The sequence below is a fragment of the Mercenaria mercenaria genome, chromosome 19, assembly GCF_021730395.1.
Source record: "Mercenaria mercenaria strain notata chromosome 19, MADL_Memer_1, whole genome shotgun sequence".
NCBI classification, from domain to species: Eukaryota; Metazoa; Mollusca; class Bivalvia; order Venerida; family Veneridae; genus Mercenaria; species Mercenaria mercenaria.
Genome location: NC_069379.1, coordinates 17,691,899 through 17,705,823, shown reverse-complemented (window position 1 = coordinate 17,705,823; position 13,925 = coordinate 17,691,899). Strand labels below are relative to the sequence as shown.

Genomic DNA, 13,925 nt, shown 5'->3' with positions numbered 1-13,925 from the left:
TTTACTATTTAAGTCTACACGCGTAGAAACAATCCCCATAACTCTGATTTGAATTTTATTAGAATTATGTCCCTTTTTAACTTAGAATTTTTGGTTAAAGTGTTTGATAAAGGCAAAAATCTCTGTTACTATCGAAGCTATTGACTTGAAACTTAAAATAGTTATTTACAATCAAAGGCTTCACCAGGAGAAACTATCCGCATAACTCTGATTGAATTTTGATAGAATTATGCCCCTTTTTAACTTAGAATTTTTTGTTAATGTTTTTGATAAAGTCAAATATCTCTGTTACTATCAAAGCTTTTGACTTGAAACTTAAAATAGTTATTTACTATCGAAATCTACACCAAGAAAAGCGATCCCCATAACTCTGTTTGGATTTTGACAGAATTATGCCCCTTTTTATTTAAATGTACTAAATTGAACAAATATATATGTCATTACAGAATAACTGTAGAACATTCAATCGCAGAATTGAAGTGTTACAAGAGCGTAAGGTCTGTATGGAGGCACTCACGACAACGACTTTCAAGAACGTACATGTCTGTGCATTCCTGGCGTGTAGAAGAAAACATGTCGGATTGATTGTATAAACTGATAACTGTCAACAAGAAATGAATTTCATTTCATTCATGTTTTTGCCATAATACAGTATAAATGGGAAGATTTTTTTATTTTGGTTATTTTCCTATCTTCCGTTCATTTATCTAGTAAAAAGCTGTCCATCTCTTCGTCCATCCACTACTGACAAATTAAAACAATAAAGTTATACAAATACAAAGTCTTTAACGCTAATACAGAAATAACAAGTGCTCCGCCAAGCGGGGCAATATACGCCCGAAGGATTATATCAGGGGATGGGAGCAAAATTTAAAGAACTTTACTGTTGAAGCCCAAACGAAAAGGAGAACAAAGGGAAGAAATTCCCCGAAAAACTCTAAGTCCACTAAAATCATTACCAGGTACAGATATGTCAAAATACACCTTAACTTTGCAGGTACCATCCATGTTGTACCACAGGAAAGTGTTATGGCGCTAGATCAAATACTTTTTGCGATATGTATAACAAAACATTTCTCTGGCGAACAGACGGACGGACAGACAAATCCAAATATTATCCTGTGCAGTGACATTTTAAGCCAGACCTTACCATCATTATAGGAATGTTTTCCTACCAAACATAAATTAAAATTATCATGTTGAGACGGTCCCCTTGAAAAATCGATCGTCTTAGGTGTTCACAGTCCACGTAGACTTAATCCGTAAATGTCTAATAATAGCTGGTGAAGTTGTGTATGGTAATGACACTCGGTCAATCATCCTTCTTGTCAGTGACATTGGGGGAATTTTGGAACATTAAATAGATTCGAATTTTCCAAAGGAAGATAAGCTGAGTTTTCGGTAATATATCAGTATTATTGTGTTAACTAGCGTATATTGCCATCATTGTTCTTTAAATATTAGGCAAATATGTAACAATCCTTTGAAATTTCATCGATTGTTTTTATTTAGTGACAACCTCGGTAGCAAAGTGATAGAGCATCCGCTTTGAGACCGTGAGGTTGTGGGTTCGCTTTCTACTCATACTAAAGACGTAAAGAATGGTACAGCCCGTTTAAATGGGTCAACCGTGTTGATGTACTTATAAAATAGACTTCCCGGTTTATAGGTTGGTCAGGGCTACGGTATGTATTGTATTTTGCCATCGAAATATTTCTGTAAAATGCTTCTTCCACTTCCGTTTGGATCCGTCCCAGTTTACACGTTTGTTTATTTTATGGACTGTACTAGTAGCCTCCTCGCTGTTTTGGTTATCAACATTAAGAGGGTAGTTCTAAGACTGGTCAGCCATAAGTCAGTATAATGTGATCGGATTTGGTATCATGCCACGTGTCATGATATTCCAATGAGACAGCACTATAAATTTAGACATTGTGTTCATGCTACAAATAGACATAGTCGTTCCCCCTTCACATCTACGATTTTTCTTACGATTTGTGACGGATTAAAATTCACCGATTCCCCACATTTACGAGCTATTTCAGAGCTGTTTACGATCAAATTGCGATTTATTTCGAGTTATTACGATGCATTTACGACTTAAATTACCGATTTGTTCCGAGTAATTACGGATCAATACGATCGTTTTACGAGCTATTTACGAGTTATTTACGAGCCGTTGCGAGTGAATTACGGAATATAATGATTCACCAAAGGTTTTACGAGTACATTACGATTTGTTTACGAGTTGTTACGAGTAGTTGCGTGTTAGATACGAGTATTTACGAATATCATGTTTTTTTACCTCAGTGACATTTAACATTGGTTGTGGTCCTGGTGAAGGCGAGCGTGCTCTCCTCTTCTTTTTGACTACCTTCTTTTTAGGTGGCATTGTTGCAGATATGATTACGGCCTCACTCCTTTGACGTATTGACAGCAACTGAAAGGAACTGTTCCATTTGGCAGCTTTTATATATCTCATAAATCGTAAAGCATACGTACTCGTAAAATACTTGTAAAGTGCCCGTAACAATTCGTAAACCCCTCGTACCGCATCGTGAAAGAAATCGTAAGAACTCGTAAACACATCGTAAACACATCGTATTTAATCGTAAAAGTCTTTACGATACATTTACGAGCGCTTACGAGTGGTTTACGTGTTGTTTACGATACTTACGACTTGTTATGAGCTCTTTACGAGCTATTCACCGATAATTCAAAGCGTGGACGATCGTACGAAATTTCTGACATGTCAAAAATATTACCTCAACGTTCTCGATTGCTTGCGATCGTTTGCGAGTAGTGCCGAGCTATTTACGACTACCGACGAGCAATTTACGATTGCGTGCGACTGCCTACGAGTTGGCAAATCGTAAGGAATAGTAAGAAAAATTCGTAGATGTGAAGGAGGTATTATATTAATTTGCTGAAAAAGACGTTAAAAAGGGGACACACACGCAAACACACATATATATACATACGCACATCAAACGCTTGAAATAGATTGTGCAGTTTATCGTACAGTCCATGAAATAAACAAACGTGTTTGTAAACATAGATGGATCCAAACGGAAGGAGAAGAAGCATTTTATAGAAATATTCCGATGGCAAAATACAATACATATGATATCCGTAGCCCTGACCAACTTATAAACCGGGCAAGTCTGTTTTATAAGTACATATCAACACGGCTGACCCATTTAAACGATATGTATACATTTAGTATTGAATAAACACAACAGCTTGAAAGACAGTGACGCGAATCGATCAGCCAGTGTTTACATTAGATAACGTATCAAATGTCTTTACGAAATTATGATAGTCGGGTGTAAAAGGAGGTATTTATACAGGACCAGTTTATAAAATATTTAACTTGTTTAACTGCTTCAATATCGATGTGTTTTTAACAAACAAATAACTTTAAGTTGTTTATATTTGAAGAAACGGATACTAGTAAACACTTCTGCTGTATATGTATTAAAACTTGATCGTTTGAATAGTGTAGATGTTCGAAAATTTGATGACTGATATAATTCATAGTCTGAACGTTTGATTATAATATCATTTGTGAAAAATAACCGTAAACATGGAAGTCGCTGGAAGAAGAGTTATTGATGATGAGGGAGATATTGTTGAAGAAATTGACATCGAATGTGAACCATGCAAGGGTGAGCATGTTGAAACCACAGCGAATGGAATGTGTCGTGAATGTGAAGAATATATGTGTAACACATGTTTTCGGCATCATTTGAAAGCTAAACAGTGTCGAAATCACGTTCTGATTGACACACAAAATGTGTCTTTGATAGCAGCTCATAAAAGTACTGAAAATGTTGAGAAGTGTAAACACCATGCTAATGAACAAATAAAATTTTACTGTCGTAAACATGACATTGTAGGATGTGGTGAGTGTATGATACCAGATCACAGTGGGTGTCACCCTGAAAATATAAAAGGCTTAGCTAGAGGGTTTGAAGTCACTGAAGATTTTAAGTGTCTAAGGAAAAAACTTGAAGGACTTGGGATGTCAAATAATGAAAACGAGAGAAAGCTCCGTGAAAACCAGAAAGCTAATAAATCGATGTATGAAAGAGCCTTGAATGATATTAGAAAATTTAGAAAAGATGTCAACGATTATTTAGATAAGGCGCAAATATATGTAACAAATGAGGCAAAGGACATTGAAAATAGGAACGCCAGTCTACTGACCAAGCTAGAGCAGAATTGTCATATTCTTCCTCTGAAATTACTGAAATGGAACAAGAACTAAACACAGAACTGTACTTGGACAGTGCACTGTTTATTCAGACTGTCAATTGCAAGCCCTTAATTCTTGCCATTGAGCATGGAGTATCCAAAGTGCAAACAGCAAATTGTATCAAAGAATTTGAATTTGTACCAGAAAAGCAGATGCAGCATCTACGTAGCTCCGTACACAATTTCGGGCGAATTACAACTTCAGTTAGAGCAGTAAATGCCAGATTAGAAGCTATGAAACTGCCTATTGAAGGACGAGACAAGTCTATTCATCTTGAGGAGGAGCCTGTGGCGAAAACCAGAGACAAGAAGAAAAGTGGTTTGGCATTATTATGTTACTACTTAATCAGAGACAATATCAATTTATAGTATTCGATCATTTAATTTTTACTATATGAGTCATTGATAAATAGCATTTCAATTATATATGAATCATTGACAAATAGCAAAGTACGACCATTTCTACCTGTACAGGGCTGGATTTTTTTCAGAAGCCCGGCACATGATTCGTGAAAATTATATTTTACATATCTAAGTAGCTTTGTATCTAAAAACAATATAATTTCAACCATAAGAAAACAGTTGGTGACATTTCAAATTCACGATTTCTCAATTTTACTTCACAATTTCATGATTGTACGATTTCTCAATTTTGTGATTTTATGTTTTCTCGATTTAATTTCAGAATTTCACTATTTCACGATTTCACGATTTCATGATTACTCGATTCTACTTCAAAATTTCACGTTTCCACGAGTTTTCGATTTTTTTTCACAGTTTTACAATTTCCTGATTTCTCTAATTTCACGATTTTATGACTTCTTGATTTCACATTGCATTTTAACGATTTCTAAGATTTGCACGATTTCTTGGTTTCGTAAAATTGAAAGATTAAACCGAGAAATCGTGAAATAGATGCATTGTGAAATCATGAAACTGTGAAGTTAAATCGTGAAATTGTGAAGTGAAATCGAGAAATCGTGAAATTGTGAAGTAAAATTGTGAAGTCAAGAAATCGTGGATTTTAAATGTCACCACCGGTCTTTCGTAATATGACTAGGACCAGTCTGTTAGTGAGATTAGGAGTCTATCAGAGCTTACTTCTTTTTCCATCCGTTCCTACACCGGATTTCCTTGGTAGTTTTTGTTTAGGCCTCTTTGATACTAGTATAACATTTTATTTATTTTTCGAGTTGTAATTTTCATGTGGCAATTTGATAATTGTGAAGTCATATACAATGAATAGTAATATATACATCTATTTTGTTTTCCCAACGATAATATAACTTAAAAATGTGTATGCAGATATTTGAGCACATAGCCCATTAATCATACCAAACTCATATTTAATCAAAGTATTAAAATATGCTCTAAGACTGTTCTCGCCGCACACATTTCTACATTATAATTTAAAATTGATTCATTTATTATTTTTTAAATTTTCATAATGAACGTTTCCGTCTTCTAATTTGTACCATTAACTGTTAATAGGGTGCTTAGCAAAACGATACTGACTAAAGAGCGAACAGTGCAGACCATGAGCAGAGTGCACGGGTATGAAGGCTGAACTTGGTCTGCACTGGACACAAAGGCAAGCTTACTTTCCACCAGCAGGCTTAGGGTTAATCAAGTGTTTATGTAGATTTTTAGACGGATATCTATCTATTCGATTTTAGGAAGGGCATTTGTAACATATTTTTGTTAGAAGGTCACTCATCGTGGTGTTCTCCGGCGGGAAAATGACCATGGCCGCGTACTGATGAAGTCGTTATTTGTGAATCTATCAGGAGAAATTAACCAGGAAATTTCAAGGACTGTTTCGAATCTCGATTCCATGAATACAAGAAGCGTTTGCATCATTCTGGAAATATTTTTGTTGTCTTACTTCGCCCCTCCCACACCGACACTGCACTGATATTGCGGAAAAACTTGCTATTTGCTCTATTGTAACTTGTCTGCAATAAATCATAGCTATGAATGTGAAATATGTATTAGAAGACTGTTAAAAATTTTTAAGTTATGGCTCTTGTCACGAAAATATCCGAACATCCCTCATAGTTTTTCTGGTCTAACTTGAAGTTTCCACCTGTTTAAGCAAAATGATATTTCCACCACGTCTTGATACATGTAAGATGTAAATAATATTTTCTCTTGCGCATCTGAAACGTTTTTTTACAAATGATCTCAAGAATGAAAAGTTAAAATAGTAAGAGAAAACAAAGTATAAAAGAATTATAAATAATGTCATTTTGTTTCAGACCTAAAATCACCTAAAACAATTGCTGTCGGTGCACGTGTACGTTTTGCAGGTGTGGGTCCTTTTACGGTAAGTAAATCAGTAAATTCTAAACACTATTTTTGACCAGGGAAGTACGGATTGGAACTACTTCGAATATTAACAACGAAAACTCTTATCATTAAATTATATTAATTTTGATACTTAACTAACTAGAGCTATATCACTGATGGTGATGAATGTACCCCCGCACGCATTGACGCAGTACATTGCAATTTGACGCACACAATATTGCATAATTATGTGGACTGTATGTATATAGACTCTATGTATATAGTTAAGTAACAAAAAACAAAGTCCCGTAACTCGGAATATTTTTTTCTGAAAGAAACTAACATGCATTATGCGCAAGTAAGGTTGTTAATGATCACTTGTGGAAATTAGTCACGTAAAATATTACACATGCAGATTCTATGTATATAGCATAATATTGAAAAACAAAGTCCAATAGCTGCAGAATATTTATCTTAAAGGACGTAACATGCACCATGAAAAACTAGGGTTAATACTGATCAATTGTGTGAAGTTCATTAACTGTGAAAATGTTGAAGAGCGTAGTTCCCAAAAAAATTCATTTAGGTCAGACAGCCTTCAATTGTCAGGTAACAGCATACGCGATATGAAAGCACTCATAAACCTGCTAAAAAGTATGAAATATGCGATATATACTTGTAAGAAGCGTTCCGTTCGACAGAGAGCACATTAGATCTTTTGTTGACAACTATGTACAATACACTCAAGTACTTAGCCTAAACATTGAAAATGATTTTATTCCAGAGTAAACCACTGTTTTGCTTATATTGTTTTCGATTCTAACGCGTTATCAAGTATTATAATGTACATCTTAAAGATATTCTCCAAATATTTGCCCTATTAGTAAGCTTTTCTTTTTCAAGTGCACCGCAATGACGTCTGACGCCATGACGCAGTAATTTATAGGGATAACGCATGTTTTTTTTCGTGTTATAACATCTGCAGAATCCCGGGGGATCGTTTGGTGCTCACGGTAGGACGAGGGTACCAATTTATCCCGAGGAATCCTGGAGAAGTTATAACACGAAATAAACGTGCGCTAACGCTATTCTGAGATAAAACACTTTAACACTAAAACTGATAAATGAATACATTGTCACTCAATGTCGTTACATTTTCATGAAATGTGAGGAAATGAGTTGTTTTTTTACGTTGACGTCATTTTTAATTGATATGTGCGCGTTTTATGCTAGATAAGCGTAAAATTTGTACCAATCCGTTGATATTCTGCTGACATTATAACACAAAAAACATGCGTTATCCCTACATGCATTACATTGCATGTATTGCGTGATAACAGATAGTTTTAGTCTTATCTTTTTAAAAGGGAATTAAATTTGTTGGTGTTAGAATGTGCTCTTATGTCGGTGGCAGAAACACATATTGATATACTTGAATGATTTTTGTTATAATTTTGTGTACAAATGTTTTCTTATATGTGAAAGAAAACAGTACGTTGTACAACCGCTTTCAATAGAGCTCTGACATTTTTTTTTATAAATACACGTTTCACAATTTCTTCAGTATTTCTTCTGATCTCATCGTTCTGTCTTCTGTAATACCACCTGCCTCTTACAAGTCTCAAACCTATTCTGGCCTTAGGCTATACAAATTTCAATTCAATTTAAAGCCGCATGCCTCCAGATTTGGCTAAAAAATAATCTGAAGTTTCGGTCATATTATGAACATTAGAATATGAATTTTTGTTTCTAAAATATTTTAAAAGTTCCAAATCAAGAAAGAAATGACCGCGTCGGGAATCGAACACCGGACCGCCGCGGCAATAAATACATTTTCCCGTCGTCGTAACCAATAGCGCTATAGCTGAAGTAGCGAATGTTGACTTCAAAATATAGATATTTATAATCGAGACAGTTTACCTGGAGTAAAAGCGTGACAGACGCTTTTCGATTTTCATCGTAAAATGTAATAAAAACAGCTTATTCTCATGTGTTTCCGTAACATAAAGTTAGTCTTCAATTATGAAAATGTTATAACAGTACTTGTGCTGTGTTTTATAGATGTTTAACTACATATACGAACACGGTGCGACAACTATTTTAACTTCGCAAATATACGAAGTTTGCAAATTTGCAAACTTTTGTGAAACAGCTTTTCCATTAGTACGAAGAAACCGAACCGTACATAGTTTTTAGGCTGGCGATATTCGCCAGACTATTATTTTTACCATATATCGATTCTCCACAAAGTTCAACAGGTGCTGAAACTAACAACACAAATGTAATTTCATGCGCCATTCAGATAGTCCGCCACGTTTCTCAGTTTTGGCAAAGAGTTGAATAAAGATTGTTAAACATACCTGTTTCAATAGATCTATTTACTCAAACATGTTTTAATGATGTTTTATTTTCCTAACGGTAAATACTTGAAAGATAACATTAGAAAATATTACATAATGCTGGTAGATAAATTCGCCTCTATCAATGAAATGTCTGTATGAATGGCACGTATTCGTCAGTCCTCACTGTTGACCGCTTCGTTATAGATTATGACCCCGGTCTTTAAGTAGCTAATTGAACAAACCCTTGTTCCGAGAAACAATCGTCGATTTGAGTTATACTGCGCATTATTCGACGATCTGACATAACATGGAAAATTAAGAAATACGAAATATCAATTAAAATGAACTTATAGTGATATGAGTTATCGGTCATGTTTAGGGCTTAAGTTTTAAGAATCAATTCTTTCAGATCATTTGCTATAGGAACTACGGGATGTAATCGCTGCGTGGAATTGCAACAGTAACGTGCGAAGAAACAAATGACCACATTATACCTTTTTCATTTAGGCTATAAACTTGTACTTAATTCGTTTTAAACATTCTGACGAATACTGAAAAGATATAATGTAAAACGTGCATTGTTAACAATTTGCTTAAAGGGTGGCAACGTAGATGTAAGCGAGTTTTGTTTAAACACACGTTTTTATCTGGTTTTAGGTTATATTAAGATCATAGTGGATCCGTATTGGTAATGTTTAACAATTGCATTAACTTGATACAGTCCTGAAGTTAACATATTAACATATTTCGCACTGTGATTTATCTTTAAACGACTTTTACCTTGTACTTGTTTTTTCTTCTTTTTTTAATTATTTGTTAATTTTGTATAAATTATGTCTTTATTTTCCTCCAGCTGAAACAGACAAAAAATTCAAAATGATAGCCATTCCGCAAAATGATCGCAGAGAATTCATTTTACCAAATATTTTTCTAAATGAAACCTCAAAGTATTGCGTAACAATTATAAATGTAAAACACAAATAAAATTGTCGATAACAATTTTTTCTGCGGAGCCTCGAGTAAAAGGATTTAATCGGACAGAAATTAAGCACGAAATTATGGCCTTGCTCTCTGCATTCATAAAGAACCATAGGGCAGAAGTAAAACCTACCTACCTACATTTCTTCCAAACTTTGTAAACTAAAGAATAAATGCAAAATCAAGAACTTTTACAAATGTAACTTAGTATTTTCAAAGATGTCTCAACATTCACCCTTCAGGTTAAATTCATTTTAAACAGCAATAAATGGCTAACCAAATAAAACATTTCCGCTTTTGTACGACAGTTATCTTACTTGAAAAAAGAAATATAATTAACAAAGTTTGGTCCTAGTGGGGCTTGAACCTACGCCCTCCTGAAAAATCAGTTAAAGTAATCTCATGGTAGGAACTGAATACTCTTCAAGGAAAGGAGTACATTATTACGGGTACGTTAATTTTCCTAACCATCGTATTAGGGAAGGAACATGACGAGACAATAATCATTACCAGTCCGGTTTATAGCGGGGTTAGAGCCCACAATTTCCCTCATACCGACAAGAAAATCGCCCCATCTGATCAGTGTTCATACATTCATACATGATGTGTGTGGGTGGGGGTGTGCATATCTAAATGTTGTGTTTGTTACTTTTATATTTTAGCTGATATTATGTCCCTCAATGTCAATATCGCTTCTTTAGATATCAACGGTTATGGAACGCCAATTGTTCAATAATAACGTGAATCCAGGTTCACGATCGAAACACTAGGATTTACCAATAGATAAATTAGGGTTTTCGAACGTAAAACCAGGTTTTTCTAATACTTACTCATATTTTCGAGCGAAGACACGCACGTTAACCCAGGTTAAAACTAGGATTTTTTCAATTGAACTTTGAATTTCGGCCGTTATTCTAAGTTCTCGAGCGTGAACCTATGTTTACGGGAGTAAACCAGGGTTCACGAATGTAAACCATAGTTTACGAACGTGAACATAATTATGTTAACGATCGAGAACTTAGGTTTACGACCGTGAACATGGGTTTACGACCGTAAACATAGGTTCACGCTCGTAAACATACTTTAGGATAATGACCAAAAATCATAGTTTTGTTCGAGAATCCAAGTTTTTCGAACGTAAACCTAGGTTCACGTTCGTAAACTATGGTTCACACTTGTAAACCCAAGTTCATGTTCGTAAACAATCAAATTATCCAGTAATTAATTCTTGGTCGAAAAACTATGATTATCGAATAGATCTACTAACATAATTTTTCGAGCGAACACACAGGAAAACGGGCATAAACTATAGTTTACTCTCTTGAACCCATGAAAATACGTCCGATAAACTAGGTTTCTCGACTGAACTTTAACTTGGATGAACAAGTTAATCAAGATGGTTCATCACAACAATACCCTTTGCTCACCTAAGTTTGATATGGAAAACCCATAATATCTAAGATTTTGCAGTCATCTTTCCCGCACAGTTTTCATTCAGTGCTTTTTGGTAGCCAGCCTTTCTGTACTTTCAGTACTTTGATTTGAAACGGGCCCCAGTTCTCTGCAAGTAAATGTAACTTTCAACTTCTCCATGAGTCAAAGGTGAAGGTGGAATAATTTCAGACACATTGTAGTTTATTGTGGAGGACAAACGCCTCACCCGAGGATTGAACTTACTACCTTTCTATCCGTAGATCTGCGCACTTCCTGTTGAGTTAAGCGGGAGGGCTAATATTAAATAATAAGTCACAGAGATATAGATATCAATAATTCAATGAGATATGGTCAAATCTCAAAATAAACTTAAATTTGTTTCTAAGGCCCTGTACGATGTAGAATTGTAGTGCTGTAGAAGTCAATCTCTGTAAATTCTCATAATTATACTAGTGATAATATGAAGTTTTATTTTATGCTAACTAATGAAATATTGTATTATTGCAGTTAAATATTTTCATATCTCATCACTCACACTGTGAAAATATGAAATCTATATTTTCACACTGTGAGAGATATAGCTCCGCCCCTCATTACATTGTGTATGAATTTTAAATTATTTGCTTAAAACAGGTTGAAAATTGTAGTCGCACTTTGTTCTTTGTAGTATATTTCTCGATTCAAATTATTTTACTTTAAGAGAATTTCATAACGTTATGCAGCAAAAAATAAAATAAAATGGAACTTTATGTTGTGTGCGTCTTTATAACGTCACAGCACGTCTGACGTCATGTCTGTTTACGCGCGTCTGTTTCCCGCGCTGAGATTAAAATAGTTGCAAAATGCACACCTCAACGTAACTGAGCACAAAATAAAAAGAAAATTTGTTTGTTTTTCGTGAATATGGAATATATCTCACCTCGAAGTGAGAAAATTTTCACGATTTCACTCGCGCTACGCGCTCGTGAAAATATTTGAAATTTTCTCACTTCTCAGTGAGATATATTCCATATTCTTTAAAAACAAACAAATATCCTCTATATATTTCTGAATCACGTTAATTGGCTTTAATCAATAATTCATTATTAAACACACCAAGTTGTTTCACTGTGGTCTATTTACGATATTTTCCCATCATTGTACTTTATATATAACATAAATTTGCTCCTCAGTTGATCGATCATGAACTGTCTATTCAATAATTATGTTTCAACTTTCAGACACATAGAAATCAGCCTGGTACTGTAACTGCTGTAAATCACAACTCTTGTAGAGCCATAGTGAAATGGGATGCAACAGGATATTCTAGAAGTTATCATATGTCATTACTTCAGCTTATTTAAACATTTTATCACTTTTGGTGGTAATGCTATCAAAACGTTTTTTTTTTTTTTTGACAAATAAACAGTTTAACAACTTTTTATATTCTGGAAGTTATCACATACTACTCTTATTACCCAAAAAAATGTATAAACTGTATTTTAAATACGTACATAGAGAACAGCCTGTGTTGTTACTAATGAAAGGTTATAGGACAACTGAAACAACGTGGTGAAATAATTCCGTTTTCGTCAAAATATAGGTTGGAAAGAGAAATATCTTTCATCTTTTTTTTGATAATTCGACTGGAAGACTGTATGATTTCTAAAATGATTTCTGTATTGATATGATTTTTGATCGGCTCCGTTTGGTTTTTGAATGCTAAAAGTGTTTTAATTTTTATCAAAATCTCTAACAGATAAAGAAAGATATGAGTCTGGGTATTATATACATCATCAGTTTCCGCCGGAAGTATTCAGACAACGAAAACTTCTCAGACCTATATAAGCGGTTGCCAGAAAAAGACCGCATACATTAACTGTAATAGACTGAAAGTTGACGGAAAAGTGTACACGACGGGGATAACGGTAAAGAGGATAGACAGGAGAGCGACGTACATTTACGTATATGGAATTATAACAGCCAAACGACTTTAAAGAACTCGAAAACGATGGTTTTGTGTGGGTACAAGCAAAATATGAAATAGTTATATTGCTTGCTTAACCCTACTCTAGTAAGATCGACATGCACAATTATATTTGTAAGAATATGTACAGACAGTTTCGAAATAAAATTGCAAAACGAAACAGCGGAGCCATTATGGTTTACGCTTAAAGAAGAATATCAAAATTATGAAAAGTCAAACTGACTATATATGTGCATTTTTTCGGAATTGTATATATGGAAAAATGCTTATACGGTGCTTATGTATTAGGCAACGGCTCAACGGCGTACAATATTTTAAATGTAAACCTATTTGAAATATTGATTTAAGAACATTTTGAAAGGACATGCTTAAAACCAGAATCTGACTGATTATATACTAAATAATAAAATGCATGATGGAATAGATGCTGTAATCTACAAATATTTTATGAAGATATGTTATAAAATATCCAAAGAGCCAACAATATTATTTTATAGTATTTTTGTTCATTCTCAATATTATACTTGACCATACTATCCCTTTTAAGGTGGTTAATCAGATTTTTGTCGCCGTACGGATTTTTTTTAAACTTCTGTTCATCGAGCTCAAAACACACATCAGATTTTCATAGGAAGTAATTTCAAACTTTGACTTTTCTA

The 13,925-nt window shown here is 34.3% G+C and overlaps 1 protein-coding gene across 4 annotated transcripts; it reads left to right on the top strand.

The window, feature by feature from the left end:
* The first annotated feature begins 3,264 nt into the window (after positions 1-3,264).
* Positions 3,265-13,049, top strand: LOC123543114 (uncharacterized). Of its 4 annotated transcripts, XM_045329180.2 has the most exons (3): positions 3,265-4,576; positions 6,516-6,583; positions 12,521-13,049. In XM_045329180.2, the coding sequence occupies exons 1-3, from the start codon at positions 4,255-4,257 to the stop codon at positions 12,641-12,643; spliced, it is 513 nt and encodes a 170-aa protein (XP_045185115.1). In that variant the 5' UTR covers positions 3,265-4,254; the 3' UTR covers positions 12,644-13,049. The 4 variants fall into 4 exon arrangements, 1 of the variants encoding a protein (XP_045185115.1); XR_006684889.2 differs by lacking the exon at positions 6,516-6,583 and having other exon boundaries at positions 3,267-4,576; XR_008368724.1 differs by lacking the exons at positions 6,516-6,583; positions 12,521-13,049 and adding an exon at positions 5,934-6,025 and having other exon boundaries at positions 3,267-4,576.
* Positions 13,050-13,925: the final 876 nt, after the last annotated feature.

Excerpts from the sequence above, each read along its gene's own strand:
- LOC123543114 (XM_045329180.2), top strand. The coding sequence starts at position 4,255 with ATGGAACAAGAACTAAACACAGAACTGTACTTGGACAGTGCACTGTTT. Across the intron at positions 4,577-6,515 it reads CAGAGACAAGAAGAAAAGTG|ACCTAAAATCACCTAAAACA; the intron begins GTTTGGCATTAT and ends ATTTTGTTTCAG. Across the intron at positions 6,584-12,520 it reads CAGGTGTGGGTCCTTTTACG|ACACATAGAAATCAGCCTGG; the intron begins GTAAGTAAATCA and ends TTCAACTTTCAG.